The sequence below is a fragment of the Rhodofomes roseus genome (genome assembly GCF_022264815.1).
Source record: "Rhodofomes roseus strain CIRM-BRFM 1785 chromosome Unknown C8Q71scaffold_2, whole genome shotgun sequence".
Taxonomy (NCBI): Eukaryota; Fungi; Basidiomycota; class Agaricomycetes; order Polyporales; family Fomitopsidaceae; genus Rhodofomes; species Rhodofomes roseus.
Genome location: NW_025952958.1, coordinates 1,534,302 through 1,551,674, shown reverse-complemented (window position 1 = coordinate 1,551,674; position 17,373 = coordinate 1,534,302). Strand labels below are relative to the sequence as shown.

The 17,373-nt window shown below is 57.2% G+C and overlaps 7 protein-coding genes across 7 annotated transcripts; 3 read left to right on the top strand and 4 right to left on the bottom strand.

The window, feature by feature from the left end:
- Positions 1-260: 260 nt before the first annotated feature.
- On the bottom strand, positions 261-1,784 carry C8Q71DRAFT_227338 (sorbose reductase sou1). The gene is made up of 7 exons (XM_047917143.1): positions 1,446-1,784; positions 1,134-1,387; positions 943-1,071; positions 763-888; positions 579-706; positions 369-518; positions 261-319 (listed from the first exon to the last, which is right to left on the bottom strand). The coding sequence occupies exons 1-7, from the start codon at positions 1,666-1,668 to the stop codon at positions 286-288; spliced, it is 1,044 nt and encodes a 347-aa protein (XP_047783962.1). The 5' UTR covers positions 1,669-1,784; the 3' UTR covers positions 261-285.
- Positions 1,785-2,272: 488 nt separating this feature from the next.
- On the bottom strand, positions 2,273-4,646 carry C8Q71DRAFT_227353 (glutamate decarboxylase). Its single transcript, XM_047917144.1, has 7 exons — positions 4,499-4,646; positions 4,303-4,449; positions 4,074-4,248; positions 3,661-4,017; positions 3,060-3,607; positions 2,779-3,003; positions 2,273-2,719 (listed from the first exon to the last, which is right to left on the bottom strand). The coding sequence occupies exons 1-7, from the start codon at positions 4,511-4,513 to the stop codon at positions 2,570-2,572; spliced, it is 1,617 nt and encodes a 538-aa protein (XP_047783961.1). The 5' UTR covers positions 4,514-4,646; the 3' UTR covers positions 2,273-2,569.
- A 1,520-nt stretch (positions 4,647-6,166) lies between these two features.
- On the top strand, positions 6,167-8,533 carry C8Q71DRAFT_735139 (DNA polymerase alpha/epsilon subunit B-domain-containing protein). Its single transcript, XM_047922456.1, has 6 exons — positions 6,167-6,274; positions 6,327-6,520; positions 6,590-6,711; positions 6,770-7,043; positions 7,094-7,347; positions 7,407-8,533. Exons 1-6 carry the CDS (start codon positions 6,255-6,257, stop codon positions 8,226-8,228), a joined length of 1,686 nt encoding a protein of 561 aa, XP_047783960.1. The 5' UTR covers positions 6,167-6,254; the 3' UTR covers positions 8,229-8,533.
- Positions 8,466-9,808, bottom strand: C8Q71DRAFT_903917 (uncharacterized protein; the record flags this gene model as incomplete). Its single annotated transcript, XM_047928832.1, has 2 exons — positions 9,049-9,808; positions 8,466-8,999 (listed from the first exon to the last, which is right to left on the bottom strand). Exons 1-2 carry the CDS (start codon positions 9,352-9,354, stop codon positions 8,466-8,468), a joined length of 840 nt encoding a protein of 279 aa, XP_047783959.1. The 5' UTR covers positions 9,355-9,808.
- Positions 9,809-10,220: 412 nt separating this feature from the next.
- Positions 10,221-13,849, top strand: C8Q71DRAFT_735134 (high-temperature-induced dauer-formation protein-domain-containing protein). The gene is made up of 13 exons (XM_047922455.1): positions 10,221-10,452; positions 10,512-10,544; positions 10,593-10,650; positions 10,700-11,237; positions 11,292-11,760; positions 11,814-11,937; positions 11,987-12,021; positions 12,073-12,163; positions 12,216-12,364; positions 12,415-12,617; positions 12,668-13,213; positions 13,266-13,440; positions 13,496-13,849. The coding sequence occupies exons 1-13, from the start codon at positions 10,339-10,341 to the stop codon at positions 13,724-13,726; spliced, it is 2,766 nt and encodes a 921-aa protein (XP_047783958.1). The 5' UTR covers positions 10,221-10,338; the 3' UTR covers positions 13,727-13,849.
- A 31-nt stretch (positions 13,850-13,880) lies between these two features.
- On the top strand, positions 13,881-15,696 carry C8Q71DRAFT_227209 (P-loop containing nucleoside triphosphate hydrolase protein). The gene is made up of 3 exons (XM_047917141.1): positions 13,881-14,098; positions 14,158-14,407; positions 14,458-15,696. Exons 1-3 carry the CDS (start codon positions 14,032-14,034, stop codon positions 15,584-15,586), a joined length of 1,446 nt encoding a protein of 481 aa, XP_047783957.1. The 5' UTR covers positions 13,881-14,031; the 3' UTR covers positions 15,587-15,696.
- A 12-nt stretch (positions 15,697-15,708) lies between these two features.
- On the bottom strand, positions 15,709-17,039 carry C8Q71DRAFT_227166 (uncharacterized protein). The gene is made up of 6 exons (XM_047917140.1): positions 16,767-17,039; positions 16,643-16,714; positions 16,532-16,589; positions 16,396-16,478; positions 16,204-16,338; positions 15,709-16,150 (listed from the first exon to the last, which is right to left on the bottom strand). Exons 1-6 carry the CDS (start codon positions 16,825-16,827, stop codon positions 15,831-15,833), a joined length of 729 nt encoding a protein of 242 aa, XP_047783956.1. The 5' UTR covers positions 16,828-17,039; the 3' UTR covers positions 15,709-15,830.
- Between the last annotated feature and the right edge of the window lie 334 nt (positions 17,040-17,373).

Genomic DNA, 17,373 nt, shown 5'->3' with positions numbered 1-17,373 from the left:
TGCCCACCGGCTACCGACAACCGTTGCCCTTGCGCTCTGGCGCGCAGCTGCTGTGCGATTGTCCGTCATCGGATTGGCTCCTCTTGCCCGGGACCCCGGACGCGCAAGTCGCGCGGGAAATGCCGAAGATTCCCCGCTCTCAGGTGCGCTCATCCGTTCACAACGACCATGTCCAACCGTACTGCGTGTATACTACTGGTACAGCGATGATCATAACAAGCCCCATATTCATTGACCCCCTTGTAAAGGCACAGCCAAAACCCAGAGAAATGCGACCGCCGTCGTCTACCATGCCCGGTGGCCACCGTCTACGATCATGCTGCCGGAAGTCAGCACAGACCGAACATCCAGGAAGGAACGGCACTCACTCGCTACCCGTGCAGAACGTGCTTGCGTCGCTCGCCAGCCAGGTCACCACACCCCTCAGCTCGTCGGGTCGCCCGATCCGGCCCATAGGGTTCAGATCCGACCACTTCTCCACCAGCCCCGGATTCTTGTCGACAAACTGCGCGGTCATACTGTATGGAGTGCGTCAGGGGTGTGTTAGGCACGTCAAACCGCATGACGTGGATACGCACTGCGTGTAGATGTGTCCAGGGCTGAGCGTGTTCACCCTTATGCGTTCGGGGCCGAGCTCGCAAGCCATGCTGCGCGCCATCTGGAGCACGGCGGATTTCGATGTGTTGTATGACACCCATGGCTCGCCCTGCGATTCCGTGATCAGCTAGGTCTACACCTCGGAGGGATGTAAACGGTACGTACTCTGTTCGTGATCGAGCCACTCATACTCGCAATCAGAGTAATACTGCCTCCGTTGCCGAAGCGGCGCATTTGCCTCCCTGCTGCCTGCGCCGTGAACAGCACGCCGTTTACGTTCACGTTCATAACCTAGGACTGCGTGAGCCTCGTGGCGCTAGGATGCTTGTCTGCGGACATGGTCACCTCCTGGAACTGCTTCGCGGGATACTTCAGACAGTCCGTATGCGGCTTGAGAATCCCAGCAGCGGCGATGCACGCATCCATCCGTCCCTCCCGATCCCCAATCGTCTCGCCCACCTTCCAGATCGCCTCCTACGCACCCACGTATGTATCAGCCCACCCATCCCACCGACCATCGCAAGCCAGAGACCCACCTGATCAGTCACGTCCACAGAGACGTACTCCAAGCGCCCCTCGCCCTGCAGGCCCGTCATCCTGCTGAGATACTCCTTCACCTTCGTCCACTCCGGACCGGGCTGCTTGGGCAGGTCGACGCAGTACACCGCGCGGGCGCCCGCCTCGGCGAGCGCCATCGCCATCTCGAGGCCGAGGCCGCGGTTCGCGCCCGAGACGAGCGCGACGCGGTCCGTCAGCGCAAACTCGTGCGAGAACAGGGTTGGCTTCGCCGCTGTCGCGTGCGCATCCCGCTCAGGCTATGGCGTGGTGGCGAGAGCATTGGGACTCACGATGGTCGGGGAGCGCCTCGAGCGCGGCGGCGACGCCGACGGGCCCGTACGGAGGGAGCGTGCCCGTCTTGCTCTTCTGCTTGCCTGGCTGGAGCGGCGACGCGTCGATGTCTGCGCGCAGGGCCTGTGCGGTGGAGAACCGAGCTCGCGCGAGAGTTGCCAAGCCTGCGGGACGGCCCCGCGCGCCGAGTCCATGTCTGAAGCTCTTCACGGCGAGAGACATGATGTCGTTCGCGTTCGGCCCTACAAGAAACGTCTACGGTCTACGGTCAAGTTCTACTGCTCTACCACTGGAGGTGCCCTGTATGCCTTTCCCGCCGCCCCCTCGCCTTTTGTACGCCCGCACCTCCCGTCAGGCTCCACCATGGCACGCCGTGCGGACCCAGAGAAGTCCCAGCCAACGCATCCCGCAACCCGCGATCCATACTCAGCCCAGGGATCAATCCCGCACAGGTCATGGGGAGGAGACGGCCCTCGTCGTCGCGCGGTCACACTGCGCCCGTGCCCTGCGCGAGGGTCTGGTCGCCGTGTCAGATGATGATTGCGGCCGCGCTCGCGGGTCTTCTTCGCAGGCTGTTGTGCGCGTCCTGCCCGACATTGGCTGTTTCTGACCGGCCCTTACGTTGGCGTGTCGGCGCTGCGACCCCGGGCTTGATGCATTGATGGCTTACTGTGTTGACAGCCTTGGCTGGGGGCTTCCGACGTGCGTGCAAGATTGTATGGTCGTGGGCGCTCAATAGTCTGGAGCGAGACCGGTCATCAGCCGACTAGGTGCGGTAACTTACCTCCTTCTGGACTGCGTTGTAGGAAAGCTGACTACGGTGTAGGGTAGATGGTAGCAGAACTTCCCTAAGGTACTATTAGTAGCTCGAGGGGAAGTACTTATCAGAGTCTCTGCGGCATTAGTGGCCTTCCGTACAGTTATGTAGCGGCGCTCAAATGCCATGTCGCTTCCGAAGTCCATTCAATATGGCAGTGATACAACATGGGATCTTTACTCCTTCATAACGTACATTGTACCCAGGTGAGCAGCCCGCCAACGTCAACGGCCTCCCGTTCCTTCAGCGCGCGGTCCTGCCTCGACAGGTGATCTTTTATATCGACAACCGACAACGTACGTGCGCTCAGCACTGCTTCGCGTACGTGCCACTCGACTTGCTGCCCGAGCCCTCCTCGAGCTTGCCATGGTGCCCCTCAACGGTCTTGCGCTGCTGGAGGGTGTTCAGCGCATGCATGGGCGAGTCCGTCTTCGCCAGGTTCTCCGTAACCTCGATCTACGCCAGAAGCCATCAGCACCACACACACGAACGCAGACCGAGGCCGGGCCACTCACGATGTCGGCCAGGAGCCGATCGATCATCACCGCGCTGACGCTTTCGCGCACGACCACACGGAGGATCTGCACGTCCTCCAGGTCCGGCGCGAGCTCGTAGTTCGGGACGATCCAGCCCTTCGCGCGGAGCAGCGTCTGCACCCAGACCTGCTGCACGTCGGGGTTCTGCGCCTTGAACGCGTCCGAGAAGCGGAACGAGACCACGGGCAGACCAGGGCGGTAGTTCTATGTGCGGATGTGGTTAGACAAGACAATGGTTGGTGACTGGTCTGTGGCCTTACCTCGACGTTCTCCTCGTCGAACGTCCCGACACTCTGCGACGCAGAGCTGAGGAGACTCTCCTTCGGCCTGTGAATGTCGCTAAGGACAACGAACAAGCCGGTCTTTTCCAGCGCACGGCTGAGCAGACGGGCGTTCACCAGATCGTCGAGCGCGACCGCCTTGTACCCCTCGTAGCCCAGGTGCACAAAGTTGAAATACTGTGCGATGATTGGGTGTGCAGGCCGAGAGAAGTTGAGTGAGAAGGAGTACTCGACCGAGCCGAGGTAGTGCAGCTCGAAGATGAGGTCCTTGGGCAAGAGCTCCTTTGAGCGCCAGACGACCCAGCCTACGCCGACATACGAAAGGCCGAACTTGTGCCCGGATGTGTTGATGGAGACAACACGCGGGATGCGGAAGTCCCACTTCAGGTTCGGGGTTGCGAATGGCGCGATGAAGCCACCAGAGGCGCCGTCGACGTGGATGGGTACGGAGATACCTGTCTTCTTCTCGTACTCGTCAAGCAGTGCAGCCATCTCCTCAACTGGCTCGTAGTGACCAGTGTACGTGCCTAGCACAGGCACTCAGCATGCGCCGATTATCGCGTTCGGTAAAGCGACTTACTGCCAAGGATGACATACACGCCGATCGTGTTCTCGTCGACGTACTGCATGGCTTTCTTGGGGTCAAGCCGATAGTGGCTCTCTTCGGAGATTGGCACAAGACGCGCCTCAACGTCGAAATAGCGAGCGAACTTCTCGAGGGCGACCTGCGCGTTGGCACCCATGACGATGTTTGGGCCGGGCTCGTGGATGGACTTGCCCGCAGCCTTCCGCTTCTCCTGCCACAAGCGCTTCATGGCGAGACCACCCAGCTGGATGGCCTCGGAAGAGCCAGTCGTGGCGGTTCCGATGGCACTGTGGGCGCTGGGGGCGTGCCATAGGTCGGCGAGGATGGACACACAGCGCGTATGGATAACCTCTGCAGGCCATGTCAAGTTCATATTGACATCTGTGATGGTCGACTGGGTCACTCACGCGTCATCGGATATTCGTCCTGGTCAATGAGGTTCTTGGAGATGTTCTCCATCATGAGCTGGTCTGCCTGCTTCGGCATCCAGGTATGGACGAACGACGCGAGGTTCAGGGCGGGGGTACCATCAAGAGTAAGCTCGTCGTGAACGAGCTGGTAGGTGGCCTCGGCATCCGTGCCCTGAGCGTGAAAGAGTCAGAGAGGCATCTACATGTGCTACAGGCTTTGCCTGACCTTGCGCGGAAGCTTGTACTTGGGAATGGGCTCCGTGCCGTAGCGAGCACCATACGGGTGCACAATCTGGTGTCCATTCGAGCTCTGGACATGCTTCCGGCTTGGATGGTCTCGCGCCGCTTTGATGAGCGACTCGGCGTTGAGGTGCTAAAGGGTTGTTCAGTCTGGAAACCGAATGGATAGGCAGACCGCGCACCTTGGACAGGACCATGGTGGGCTATCGTTTTCAGAGGGGATAGACGGGGATGAGAGCGAATGTGCTAGACCGAGGGTGAGACTGGCCGGGTCTTTATAGGTGTCGAGAGGATGTGATGACCTGGGATGGGATGATGACATCATCAGTCAAACTAGCAGCTATTTCATTACGGACGCGTCGCCCTCTCCGTCTCGCTGTCTGTCGACCGTGCACGCGTCCCCGGCCGTCGTGCAGCATGTCTACCACGCCGCGCGTCACCTGGATGCTGTCCAGAACCTCGGTCACGGCGGCGAAGACATCGCAGGGGGTACAATCGAGTCTCGACACGGTGGCGGCGAGACAGTGACGCGTCGAGCCACAGCACGTGCACGCGTCGCGTTGTGCCTGCCTCGCGCTTGCACTTCTGCTCCCATCGGAAAGCCACCTTCCCTCGTCTGGCTCCAGTCGTGACCGCCATCGCACGGCCTGTGCATCATCGCCCGCTGCGGACACCTATTTCACCCTCCAACTGGCCCCGGACTGACCGAATGCGCCCCACGGGACCACGCCTGCAGGTACTCATCTGCCAGTGTCCACTGCTTCGCGACCTGGACAGCTATAGAACAACGGATTTCCGTCAGCGCAATGCAGTCGAAACAGTCGTGATCTCCATTCACCAGTTCCTGATGTCGCTGTTTGTGGAGAGAACGTGCGTGAGTCCATACGTGCGTGCGCACGAGAACCCGTCCCTGACCACCACCATCATACCTTAAGGCAGCGCCCCAATCACGACAGCTTCACTTCGTCTTTGAACCGGGCTAACAATAGCACTCATTGCTCCCTTTCCATACGCGTACGGCCATCGACACCCTCTGAGACTGATCTCGACTGTTCATGAACGTCAGTTGACGATTGACGAACTCACCGGGTTCTCTGGAAAGCACCTAGATGCACACGAAGCAAATGCAGTAGTCACATACTGCGCGGGCACTGTCAACGATGAGAAAAGGAGATTGCTCAGCTGTCCGCCTCATCAGCATCGAGGTGATGGATATGGATTCAGTCGCCACGTCCTGTCGCTATGTATGCGCAGCAACAGAAGTGTCGGACAAAGTTTCAGGGTACACGGAGTGAGCGCCATGGTGCACATTCGACGTCCCATAGGGGGTTTGTTCTAAGGGCCCATAGGGGGTTTGTTCCAAGGGCAGTGCATGGATCGAACGACCGAAATATTCATAGCGTGCTGCCTGGAGGCCTGAGGAGCTACTAGCCACCCTGGGTCACGGAGCTTTACCTGACGTCGATGGCAAGGCGCATACCCAACAACATGAAGCACTACCGGAAAATGAGCGAACGGTAACACTCACAGTGATGATTTGCAGTCATCGCAAGCCCTGCAAGTTCCCTTTCGCACTGTCGACACAGACCATCCCGACCGGCGACGCGACCTCAAGCTCAAGCTTTGAATTCCCGCTGCACGCGCTTGACATTCATCGCTGTCCCGAGTCCGAGAGTTGTAGCAGCTGCAGACAGGAGGCGCGCCCTTCGATGGTCCGTGAGGCGATGCTTTATGTAAAAGATCTCTGTTGAACCGTGTGGGTGTTCGTGAGGAGTTCTGAGCCAAGCCTGTCAGACGGGCCAAGCGAGGACGCGTCAAGAGCCAAACACGCGCAAGCAACCGCGACGCGTCTCGTCTTCGCGTCGCGTCACTCGCTTAGCCGACAAGCCCAACTCACACTCGCGTTGCGCTGGCCACGAACGCGTCTTTGCTCTCGATATGTTTCCCCCCGACCCTCTGTAAGTCGCAATATAAACCTCTCTGTTCTGTGATGGCTGATTCCGTCGGCAGGCCCGTTCCAGAGATACCGCTCACGCGGCCACCGACGTCTGTGCTGCCTCCGACGCAGCGGACGCCGTCTTTCGTGCTCGGCGCGTCGAACAGGTCGTATAAGCACCAATATGCGAACATATACTTTGCGCGACTGCAGCTACTGAGGAAGTACGTGCTTGCGAGAGCGACGCGGAGATGGAAGGACGTCTCGGGTGAGTGTCGCGCTTGTGGCTTGCCGAAGTCTCGCTGCTGAATACCACCTACACCGTTCCTTTGACTAGGAAATCCCGTTTTTGTGTCCCGCGTGCTCGAGGTCATCAAAGGCAAGCTCTGCTATATTATAGGCACGGTCTACATGGACATGCCTCTCAAGCCAAATGTCCTCCAGGACATCGCACGAGACGTATGTGGCCCTTGTGTTACCCCAGTATCGCGCCCCCTTTTGATGTCGAGGCCACTAGCACTCCCTCCCTGCGCCACCACCGCGCACAAAATACTGCAGCCCTGACGACCAAGTCATGCTGGAGGATGAGTCCGGGCGCATCTTCCTCGTCGGTGAGCGGCTTCGTGCGGCGAGCCTGGTCACCGGCGTCATCGTCGGCGTGCTCGGGATAGAGACGAGCGGCGGCGAGTTCGAAGTCGTCGACGTTTGCTACGCAGGGATGGCGCCGCAGCCGTCGCGGGGGCTCGAGTGGGGAAAGAGCGCGCAGAAAGACGAGAATATGGAAGTTGATGGTGCGTGTGGAACGTATGCTGGGAAATGCGATCTGATCAATGCAATGTAGGTGCTCTGGGTGAGGAGCACGATGACGAGTGGGTCGCACTCGTATCCGGGCTTGAGATCGGCGCCCCGTCACCTGCAGACGCACAAATACAAATGCTCGTTGAATATCTAACAGGAGAGGCAGGAGGCCCAGATGACCAAGCCACGTGTTCTCGAATATCTAGGCTGGTCATCGCCGGAAATTCGTTCTCACAAGCTGTGAGCACGAATGCTAGCACGAACGACGACCAAAAGGCCGGACGAGACCGGAAAGGAGTAAGTCTTAAGTCGAACCCAGGCTACCCCTGCATGCCACTAACGTCTCTCGCGTGCAGCGCCGTTACGGCCACGATCCGGCTAACTTCTCAATACACCCGACACTCACGCTTTCCGCGCACCTCCTTGACATCGCGCGCTCCATGCCTGTCCACATACTACCCGGTGCCTCGGATCCCGCCGGTACGCTCCTACCTCAACAGCCCTTCCCCCGCGCAATGTTCCACGGCGCGTCCGCATATGCCTCTTTCTCTTGTGAAACCAACCCGACGTATATTCGCGTCGGAGCCCCCTCCACCTTCGTTCCACCCGTGTCCAACACTGGGAAGGGCAAGCAAAAGGCGTCCGCCGCCGCCACTTCTACCTCGAACGGCGCCGCAGCGAACTCGGGGCCCTCGCGCACGATACTGGTCTCGTCTGGCCAGCCAGTAGAGGACATGTACAAGTATCTGCCCTCGCCGCCACATACGCGACTCGCGCTCGCGTGCCAGTCGCTGCACTGGCGCCACCTCGCGCCGACCGCGCCGGACACGCTCTGGTGCCACCCGTACTTCGCGCAGGACCCGTTTGTGCTCGCGGAGACGCCGGACGTATATGTCGTTGGGAATCAGCCTGCATTTGGGACGAAGATCATCTCGGAGCGTGGGTGGGGGAAGCGGCGCGGGGGTGGGGGCGACGAGGAGATGGAGGTGGACTCGGATGGGGATGAGGTGGAGGAGAAGGGCATGGAGGGGGAAGGTGGGCAGAAGAGGTGTAGGGTCGTGCTGGTGCCTACGTTCAAGAAGACGGGTGTGCTGGTGCTTCTGAACTTGCGGACGTTGGCTGTGAGGACTGTGCAGTTCGCGGTGGAGGGGATGAGCGGGGCAGCAGAGGATACATGATATGCAGTCTATAGGTGGGCCTAGCTGATTTTATTGCGGTATTGTCACGGCCGGTCTCTCTCAGTTCTGATGTTCAAGAATTTTGGTTGTCAGGATTTGCACGTCGGCTTCGGTGGTTTGCCGCGTGCGATCTCGGGGGAAGTGATGTACAACTAGGTGTGCGATTATCATAGCTATTAAGAGTGCGGCGACTGTATGTGACTACTAAGCGTCCACATTGTCTCCCGCCCGGACCGCTCATGCATACAGAGGATCGAATGGGAACCGGGTGACGTGCGGCAGTCGAGGTGCACCAGGTGTCGGCGGCACGTGCATTTGTCCTTCTTGTCGCCGCAGCCCTGGCGTCGGAGGGACCACCTCAATGGCGATGCCGTCCTCACCTTCCTCCGCCAACACCTCCATCATATCCAAAGCGTCCAAGGCGTCCGGTGTCGGCGTGGGCGGAATAATGTCGACGGCTATTATGTCGAAATCGTCTTCGGGCGCGACAACGACGAAGTTGGGCAGGTCCATCGTCTGGTCAAAGAAGCCGGAATCCGACACATCGACGACTCGTTCGTGCTCATTCAAAAGCGACTCGGTGAGGCCAGGTGGCCCCTGGGTATATGATTGCACAGATTCAGCGGAGATTGTCCTAGGGTTGGGCAATCTGGCTGGGATAGCGATGCCCGTATACGGGTGCATAGGCCCTGGCAGCAATTCGACGAGTCGATCGTCTGCGTCGTCGTATGCTGGAAGTCCAAGGCCGAGGCCGGCACGCGTGTGAGATGCCTGCTAGACGTCAGTAATATTATGGCTGCGTATTCACGTCTACACTCACATCTTGTGTTCGATGATGCAGGTGTGGAGAGGGATCGCTGGGCGACTGTCCAAGGCTGAGGTCGACGATGATCGGCTCGTTGACGGGCGTGGCGACAATCAACGCCTGCACCGTGGTTGGTGTCGAGCTCGTTCTGCGCAGCACCGGCGGCCGAATTGCAAGCTTAGACTTTCCTTCCCTGCGGTTGGTGTCGCCCTCTCCTTGTTCAAGTCGTCCGCGTCGGAGGAAAGAGAATATATCCGGGGCAGAGTGACGCCTTGGGCCCTGGGGTTCAGCGACAGAGCGGAAGAATGGGTGAAAGCTCATGGTTGTGAGTGGGTGGTTCTCTCGACGTGCAGGAGTGCAGGTGCGCTATCGACCGTCCGGTGCCGACTTATGTATGGCCGCCTTACGGCTTGGCCTAACGTCGGTGCGTATCCGCGACGGGATGGAGTGGTGCGTCATCCGTGTGCGGTCCAGGATCCCTGTGTATTGCGGGATGACATGTTCGAGGTCAACCCCTGTAACGGCGGTACGGATGTTCATGCAGCGGATGCAACGTATTCGTCAATATTGCCGCGACGCGTACCACGTGACCGCGAATCTTGTCTAGGACGTGGCGGCCGAAATGCGAAGACTCGGGCATGCATTGGACCGGGGAGGAGGAGGAAGAGGGAGAGGAGGAGAGGGTTCCGTTTACCCGCAGTGCACATGTGTTCACCAGAGGGAACGAATGTGTGCTACATAAAGAACCGGAATATACTTGCGCAGAAATTTGTCCAATGCTGAGCATGATTTGCGTCGTCCGGGCCCCTTACCTCATGGATCTGCGCCCCCAGCAATACTAACGAACAGAGTTTCGCAATCGAACAATCCTGGTGCACATCGCTCTGCTTGAGAGTTACCATAGCTCAGCAACATAACATCGCTTACTCTTAGGTAGTATGGCGGTCAACTTGAAGCATCTCTACCCTAGAACGCACGAAGTGTCCCTGGGTATCCTGATTTCGTTAGGAACACGAGGCCAGACTTGAGTCTGATATTGTAGCTCTCTGAATACGATGAAGTGTATTGCCTGCCACAGTGCCAGTTCCAATGCTGGGGACTCTGGGAACAAGCGACTGCACTTGCCATATGTGGGAGTTTCCACGTGTTTCTGATCGTGAGTGGTTGGCGCCCGTATACTGACTTCACGCCCACCGAGCTTCAGGCGTCGCAGTGCGACCGCTCTAATTATCTGGTACCTAGCATCTCCTCTCTAGTGGCCTAGCTTCACTGCAGATACCAAAGACACCCGAGAGTTTAAGGAAGATGCTTGCCAGCCTGCCCCAGAAGATCGCGATTCCCTTTAACCTGCTCGGCGATGAGGCCAAGCTCGCATTCCGCAGCCACCCTGGGGGCATCGCCAAGCTGGCTACAACTCGCGTACGTTGGCAGATACTCGTATATAAGATGCAGAAAGCCTGACTACCAGCCTTTTGCAGCATATCTTGGAGACCGATTCATATTGGGATCAAGTACGTGCGTATGCTCAGCCGGTGTAGAGGTCGCTCATGAGTTCGCAGTATGTCACTCTGTTCGATTCAGCGTCGGACGTATTCACCCTAATCTCACACAACGATGGTGCGTACATCTTAAGCAATATGGAGGTCGTCCTGACAGTTTCCGGCAGTCCGTCGCGCTCTGTATGACGCGCCAGAGAACGTGGCGATGTTAATACGCGTTGTTACCTCCCGCCTGTTCAACCTTGTGTCGGACCACACATTCCCCAGCGCTCCCAATACGACGATGACTTCATTCGCGTCATCCTTCATGAAGGTTACACACCAGCGCAACACCACTAAGGAGGCGCTGAACTGCATACGAGTCCTACAGCGCGTCCTTCCGGTGGCCTTCGAACTCGAGAGCGAGACTAGTCGGCTGGAAATGGAGGTTTTCTGGAAGAGAGAAGAAGTGACTGCACAAAGCATTATGTCTTCTTCATCACACGCTGATCCGCAGTTCGTGATCGACGACGAGGACGACGAGGACGAGGGTGGTCAGGCCGGCTCCTCCACTAAGGCCCAAGCACCGGAAAGCAAGGAGAGACGCTACCTTCCTTCTCTAGCGGAAAAACTCTTCAGCTGTATTATCGATCTCATGTTCTGCTGCGGCTTTACTCTGCCGACTAAGCTCCAGGTGGACCACTACAAAATTAGCTATGTCATTTGGTACGCCACATTGCACTCGTAGTCCGATAGACAACCCACACTCACATCACACAGGGAAACAGGTGTTGGATCAACGGTAGATCCAGGACCCAGCCAGCCGTACGAGTCCAATCGAACAGAAGTGTTGCGACTTCTCCTTGTCCTCCTCTCGAAGCAGATATACGCACCGCCTGTTTCTCTATTCACCTGTCCTTCCCTCTACTCTCTGCAGTTCGTGCAGAAGACACCGAGGCGTCATGTTCTGACTGTCCTTTGTTCGCTCATGAACACTGCCCTGCATGCGCCGCAAGCTGGCGTTGCTAACCTCGTAGGAAGCGTCGCGGGCAAACTCCCCTACAATCACCTCGTCTTCAAGGGCGAGGACCCTCACAGCACCTTGATTGGAACGTGCCTCCAGACACTCTGCGTGCTCCTCGACTTCCAGAGTGGTACTGCTAGAGACGCTGTAGTAGACAGCGAAGGAGGTCAGTCGCATGCGCCTACTTCGAAGACCAATGCATTCAGGTATTTCGTGGCGAAACTGGTACGTATGGTCAGAATTGACAAAGTGATATGTATTAATGCATCTCCTTCAAGCACCGCCCCAACGACTTCACGTTCATACTACAAGGCGTTGTTGTTATCTTCGAACAGCAGATGGCTTCCATGAACAATTTGCTACCAGGCTCAAAGCGATCAGTCCCGTATATCGCTGAAACGGGTACGTACGATATAACATCACAAGAGGTTGTTGTGAACATGTTCCGTAGTCGTATTCTTGTGGAAAATGATCGATTTGAACAAGGTACGACGCTTACCTCTACTCGATTGTAGCCTTTCGTTAACAATCGCTCAGAAATTCCGCGCCTACGTCCTCGACTCGGACAAAGCTACCGATATACTTGCTTACCTGCTTTGCTATGGGATTGAGATCAAGGATAAGCCGCGTAAGTATGTCTCAATTCGTCGATTGTGTCCTGAGCCTAACTATGCGTCAAGAACAACACGGTCTGTGCCGTACAATTTCGTACATCGTGCAGAGCATCTCTGCGGAGCGTGCATTTGGTCAGAAGCTTGTCTCACCAATTAAGGCTCAGCTCCCGCAGAAATGGAGCAACCTAGGCACTGCGGCCGACGTCATGATTCATGTGAGAAGGCCATGTTCATCTACTCATACAGTGATTGACGTGGTGTACAGGCCATCTATTCCATGGTAGCGACCACGTCGGGTGCTCTCAACTCCCTGTACCCCGCGTTGATCATCGCGCTCTCTAACTCTGCCCCTTACTTCAAGAATCTCAGTGTCACTGCATCGACACGCCTCATCCAGCTATTCACCGCGTTCTCCAACCCCTCCTTCCTTTTAGCGGATGGAGGACACCCGCGCTTGCTCTTCTTCATGTGAGTCCCTGCCCGTGACGAAGCCCGAGGCATGACTCAAATATATGTAGGCTCGAAACGTTCAACTCTGTGCTCCTGCGGAATCTGTCCGACAACCCCAATCTGGTATATGGCATCCTCCATGCGCACAAGACATTCGAGGACCTCGGGACGTTCACCTTGGCTAGAGGTTTGCGCGAGATCCGGCGCATCCAGCAAGCCAAGGAGGAACGCGCGAAGGCAGGGGAAGGCAACGCGGACAAGGGCAAAGGCAGAGCGGACGAGCCGGACGAAGAGCAACCTCACGAAGAGAAGGCGAGGTTGTTGCGCAACGAGAGCAACGCTGAGTTCCCGTCGAACGCTGGCTCGACCGAGAACACGAGACCGAACTCAGAAGACGAGGCTGTCACCGCCATGCCGCTGATGTCTCCGACGCTCGGAGAACAGCCGCTGAGTGGGCGAGCAGCGGAACCGTCGGAGAAGGCTAGGGGCAAGATGAGAGCTGGGATGGCGATGTCCTTGGAAATGACGGGCAGCCTCGAGAGCCTTGCGGCGACAGCGGTCGGCCGCAATGGCTTCGTGCCCACGCAAGAATGGGTGACATCGTGGCAACAAGGGTAAGAGCACAGTGCGTATGTCGTTCGTTATTGCTAACGAAATTTCATCCAGTCTGCCCCTCGATGTCATTATGCTTGTCATCTCAGAGCTGCTTCCCAAGATCCAAGAACTGCAGAATTCACTGAACCCAGCCAACGCGAATGGTGCCGTCGTAGACCTGATCAAAAGTACAAACCTCCAACATATCTTACCCAAGCCCGGACCTGTCTCGGCGCGGCGCTTCGTGGTGAGTCTCTCACCTGCTATACAAAGTACTATATCCAAGCTCACGCTGCGTGTAGTGGTCCGATGCGTCCATCGTCTGGCTCACATCTCTGATTTGGGGAGAGATCTACGTCCGTGGGATGAGCCCGTTGGGCATCTGGAACTCAACCAACGTACGACTCTTCTTCGTGAAACATACGGAAACACAAACGCGGCCTATTACGGAGGCTGTCACCAACGCGGTTGGAGGTCTGTTGAGCAGGTCTCAGTCGTCACAGTCCATTGCCAACCGGCAACGACCATCCTGAGCTGTTCATCAGCAGTACCATGAGACTTTACTTTGCGATACTTGTAGGAATTTGTGACTCTCTGGTTGTACGAGTCTTGGAAAGAGTGTATATGCTATGACATATTATTCGGTCGTCCCCTCACTGGGTTAATCACGTATTACTGGGCGCTATTGGTGAGCGCCTGTGGCAAGAATGCAACCTTGTCCATTGTCTTGCAGCACCCGTTATGGACAGCTCTAAGGCGAACAACGATGTCCTACATCCAGAGCGTCGACTGCGCGCCGTTGTGCTAGCCATTCACTGATGCAGATTTGTGAGACTGCATGGAGTCCCAGGCAGTCTCGTCCATCGCTGCACTCTCCAGCCAAGACTTGGGCATATTGAAACGAGGTCAGTGCCCCAGGATCTCCAGTGACTATCATGCTGAGGAATTGTACTATGTCTCACAGCCGGCGTCGTCAATGTGGCAGACCTACTCCTTGCGGCCCCCTCTGACATCGTCAGAAAGACTCGGGCGAATGTTAAAGACATCGAGCGTATCCTAGACACCGTCTGCCATGCAATGGCGAAACAGCCTCGCGCGCTGCAGGATATCCCACATGAGGGCGACGAGAAGTTCACCACCGGTGATGAAAGGCTGGACGAAATCATTGGCGGGGGCGTTCGAACGGGAATGCTTTGGGAAGTTGTAGGGGAAAGGTGCGTGTCAGACTGCCACCAGTACCTCCAATGCTCTAACAAAAATGCAGTGCTGCCGGGAAGACGCAGCTGGCTCTACAGCTGTCCTTGATGGTGCAGCTCCCTCCCAGGCTAGGAGGCATCGACGGTTCTGCGTGCTACGTGACGGTCACGACCCGTCTTCCTACGTCTCGCCTCACCGACATCCAGGATACCCACCCGCTCCTCTCGCCTTCTCTATGTAGTCTGTCGGATGTCCACACCATCAAAGCTCCTGAGATTCCTATGCTGCTTCACGTCCTGTCCTCACGCCTGCCGAGCCTCTTGGACCAGCTACTATCTCAGCGCGATAGCAAGCCAGTGAAGTTGCTCGTCATCGACGCGTTGACCGAGCTCTTCCACTCGCACAACCGGGTCTCGAAGGACACTCTTTTCGAGCGGTCCAAGAACCTCACGGAAATCTCGACGCTCCTGCACGGCATCGCGAGCAAGTACCAAATCGCCGTGCTAGTTCTGAACGAGGTGATCGACGTCTTCGACCGGAGTTTGGACGCGGACATGGGGAGGCCTGGCGAGATACTCTACCGCGAGCAGTCTCGCTGGTTCAACAGGCCGGACTACGTCCCGGGTGGCAGTCGCAAAGAAGCGAGCTTAGGCCTTGTCTGGGCAAATCAGATCAATGCGAGGGTGATGCTCAGCCGTACGGAGCGCACGCGCATCGTGGACACGGACGACTATGAACGAGCCGCCAAGCGTCCGCGCTTGGAAAGCTCCCAAGCCTCTCCCGCTCAGCCCGTTCGCGTCAGGCGGCTGAACGTCATCTTCAGCTCTGTGGGCCCTCCGGCTGCGCTTGACTTCATCATCCGCAAAGAGGGTATCGTCACGCTGCCTGACGATGTAGCGCCGGAGAACACCATGCCGCCTCCGTCCGCGAGGAGACCGCCGCCCACACAAGTCCAGCCGACCATCGATGGCATATCACCGTTCGACATAGGTATTATAGAGGCGGACGGCCTCCTGCCGTCAAGTCCGTCTGCTGGAGACGTAGGAGGAGCGCAGACGGCGGTCGCAGAGGCAGAAGAGGGGCCACAGCAGGGGGGCGGCGACGAATGGGATGAGTATTGGCGGGAGGCGGATGCGCACGACGATCTGTACAATACTGACTTCGCGAGTTCCTCGCAGAGCTCGAGATTTGCCTGACGACGCAGATGTATATAGCAGTGTACTGAGGACCTACTGATCGCTTGTTCATATGCATATACTCATGAGTGCGGATCGCTGCCCGCAGATGTACCATAGATGTTTTGGGAATGCTTTGAGATAATATCGCAGTATAACATTGCACAACATATAGAACTACATCACATCAAAATAAGCTAGGCCATGCCACACAGGGCAGAAGATCGAAAATTTGCCTCCTATGAGGTCGAAGTGTCCAGGCTCTCTAAGCCATGGACCATGCCACATCCATCCGCACGGGCTGCTTCTGCGTCGGGCGTGCGTAGGCCGGCTTCGGAGCTCGTGGATGTTGCATATTGGCGGGTTGTTTGGCGGGTTGGTGCCTGGCGGGCTGCTGCTTGGTACTAGGCTGGTGTTTCCAGTAGTACGGATCCGTCTCGCGCTGGAACTCGATGATCTTCAGCGGTCGGTGGTTCTTGTGGAAGACAACCCGGTGCCGTTCCGGGGGGTTCGTGTAGGGCGTGAAGGGAGTGACGTCCGCGGGCCGGTAGGGCTGGAACAGGTCAAGGGTTATCCCCATCGAAGCTAGTGGTGCGGGGTGAGCTTGTGCAGATTTAAGAGCAGTGTAACGAACATACCTAGTGAGAACGCTAGCCAAGACAAGGTCAGAACTGCAATAGCAGCACTGCGTGCGTCCGCTAGTGCGGAGTAATCCTGAATGAGGCCGGAGTCGCCGGCGGCGGCTGCTCGGATCGTGAGGAGGATACAACCCACTATGCGTAGCGCACCAGTCAATTGGGGTCGGAGCGAATGAGTGGTCGAGGACGTACTGAAGCTCAATGACCAGATGAATCCGTCCACGATGAGGCAGCCCCGGCTGCCTTGATTTTTCACGCGGAAAACCCAGATTGTGCTGCGAACATCGGTTAAAAATTGAGTTCGCGGTGACAGCAACGTCGGACATACCGCATGAACACCAGCAGATCTGCGAAAACATGTAGAATCATCGAGAGTACTTCATAGCCTGTATCACAAAGGGTCAGCCACACGAGCAATACCGATGCGACGCGACTTTACCTCCGCCAGAACCAAGGGACAGAGCCATCGCAGTCAGACCGACCAGCAGCGCGTTTATCGCCAAAGAAAGAACTGCATTCGCCCATCAGTGACAATAAGCACGAAGAAAGGGATGTCTGCTCACATAGAATACATAACCGAAGGGCGAAGTAAATGAGAGATTCGTTAGTCACCGAGACAGACATAAGATGGATAGCGCTACAGAGGGTCGTAAAGTCGTAGACAGTGGTCGTACCAGCAGGAGCTGAGGCTCTTTCCAAGAGTCAACAGGAGCGTCCCAATGAGGCCCGCGTTCGGACATCCCAACTTTATACTGCATTGCTGCGCCGTGGCACCCGCTGGGACAAAGCACCAGTCAAAGGGTCCCGAAGTCAAAGCGTGAGCCTCGCATGTCGACTATAGCTAGCAAGCACATGCGCGGGCGGATGTGGTCGCTTTCAACGGTCAAAACCAGATCTGGCCGTCGATCGTCGGGTACGCAGATTTCGCGCTGACTGCATTGATGATTCGGCGAGCGTTTTGGGAAGGGCCGACGAAATGGACAATGGGAGCACAGGGGGCCACGCGGGACGGTGATGCGTCGTCCCCCCGCAATCTTCTCCGTTCATCTCAGGGCCTCAGACCGTGTCTGAATATCTGAACAGCCATCCGCTGCGGCCTGAGGCTAATATGAAAAGGTCCATGTCTCTGGTCAGCCTTCTCGCGGGTGGCTGACACAGGCTGACACGTTG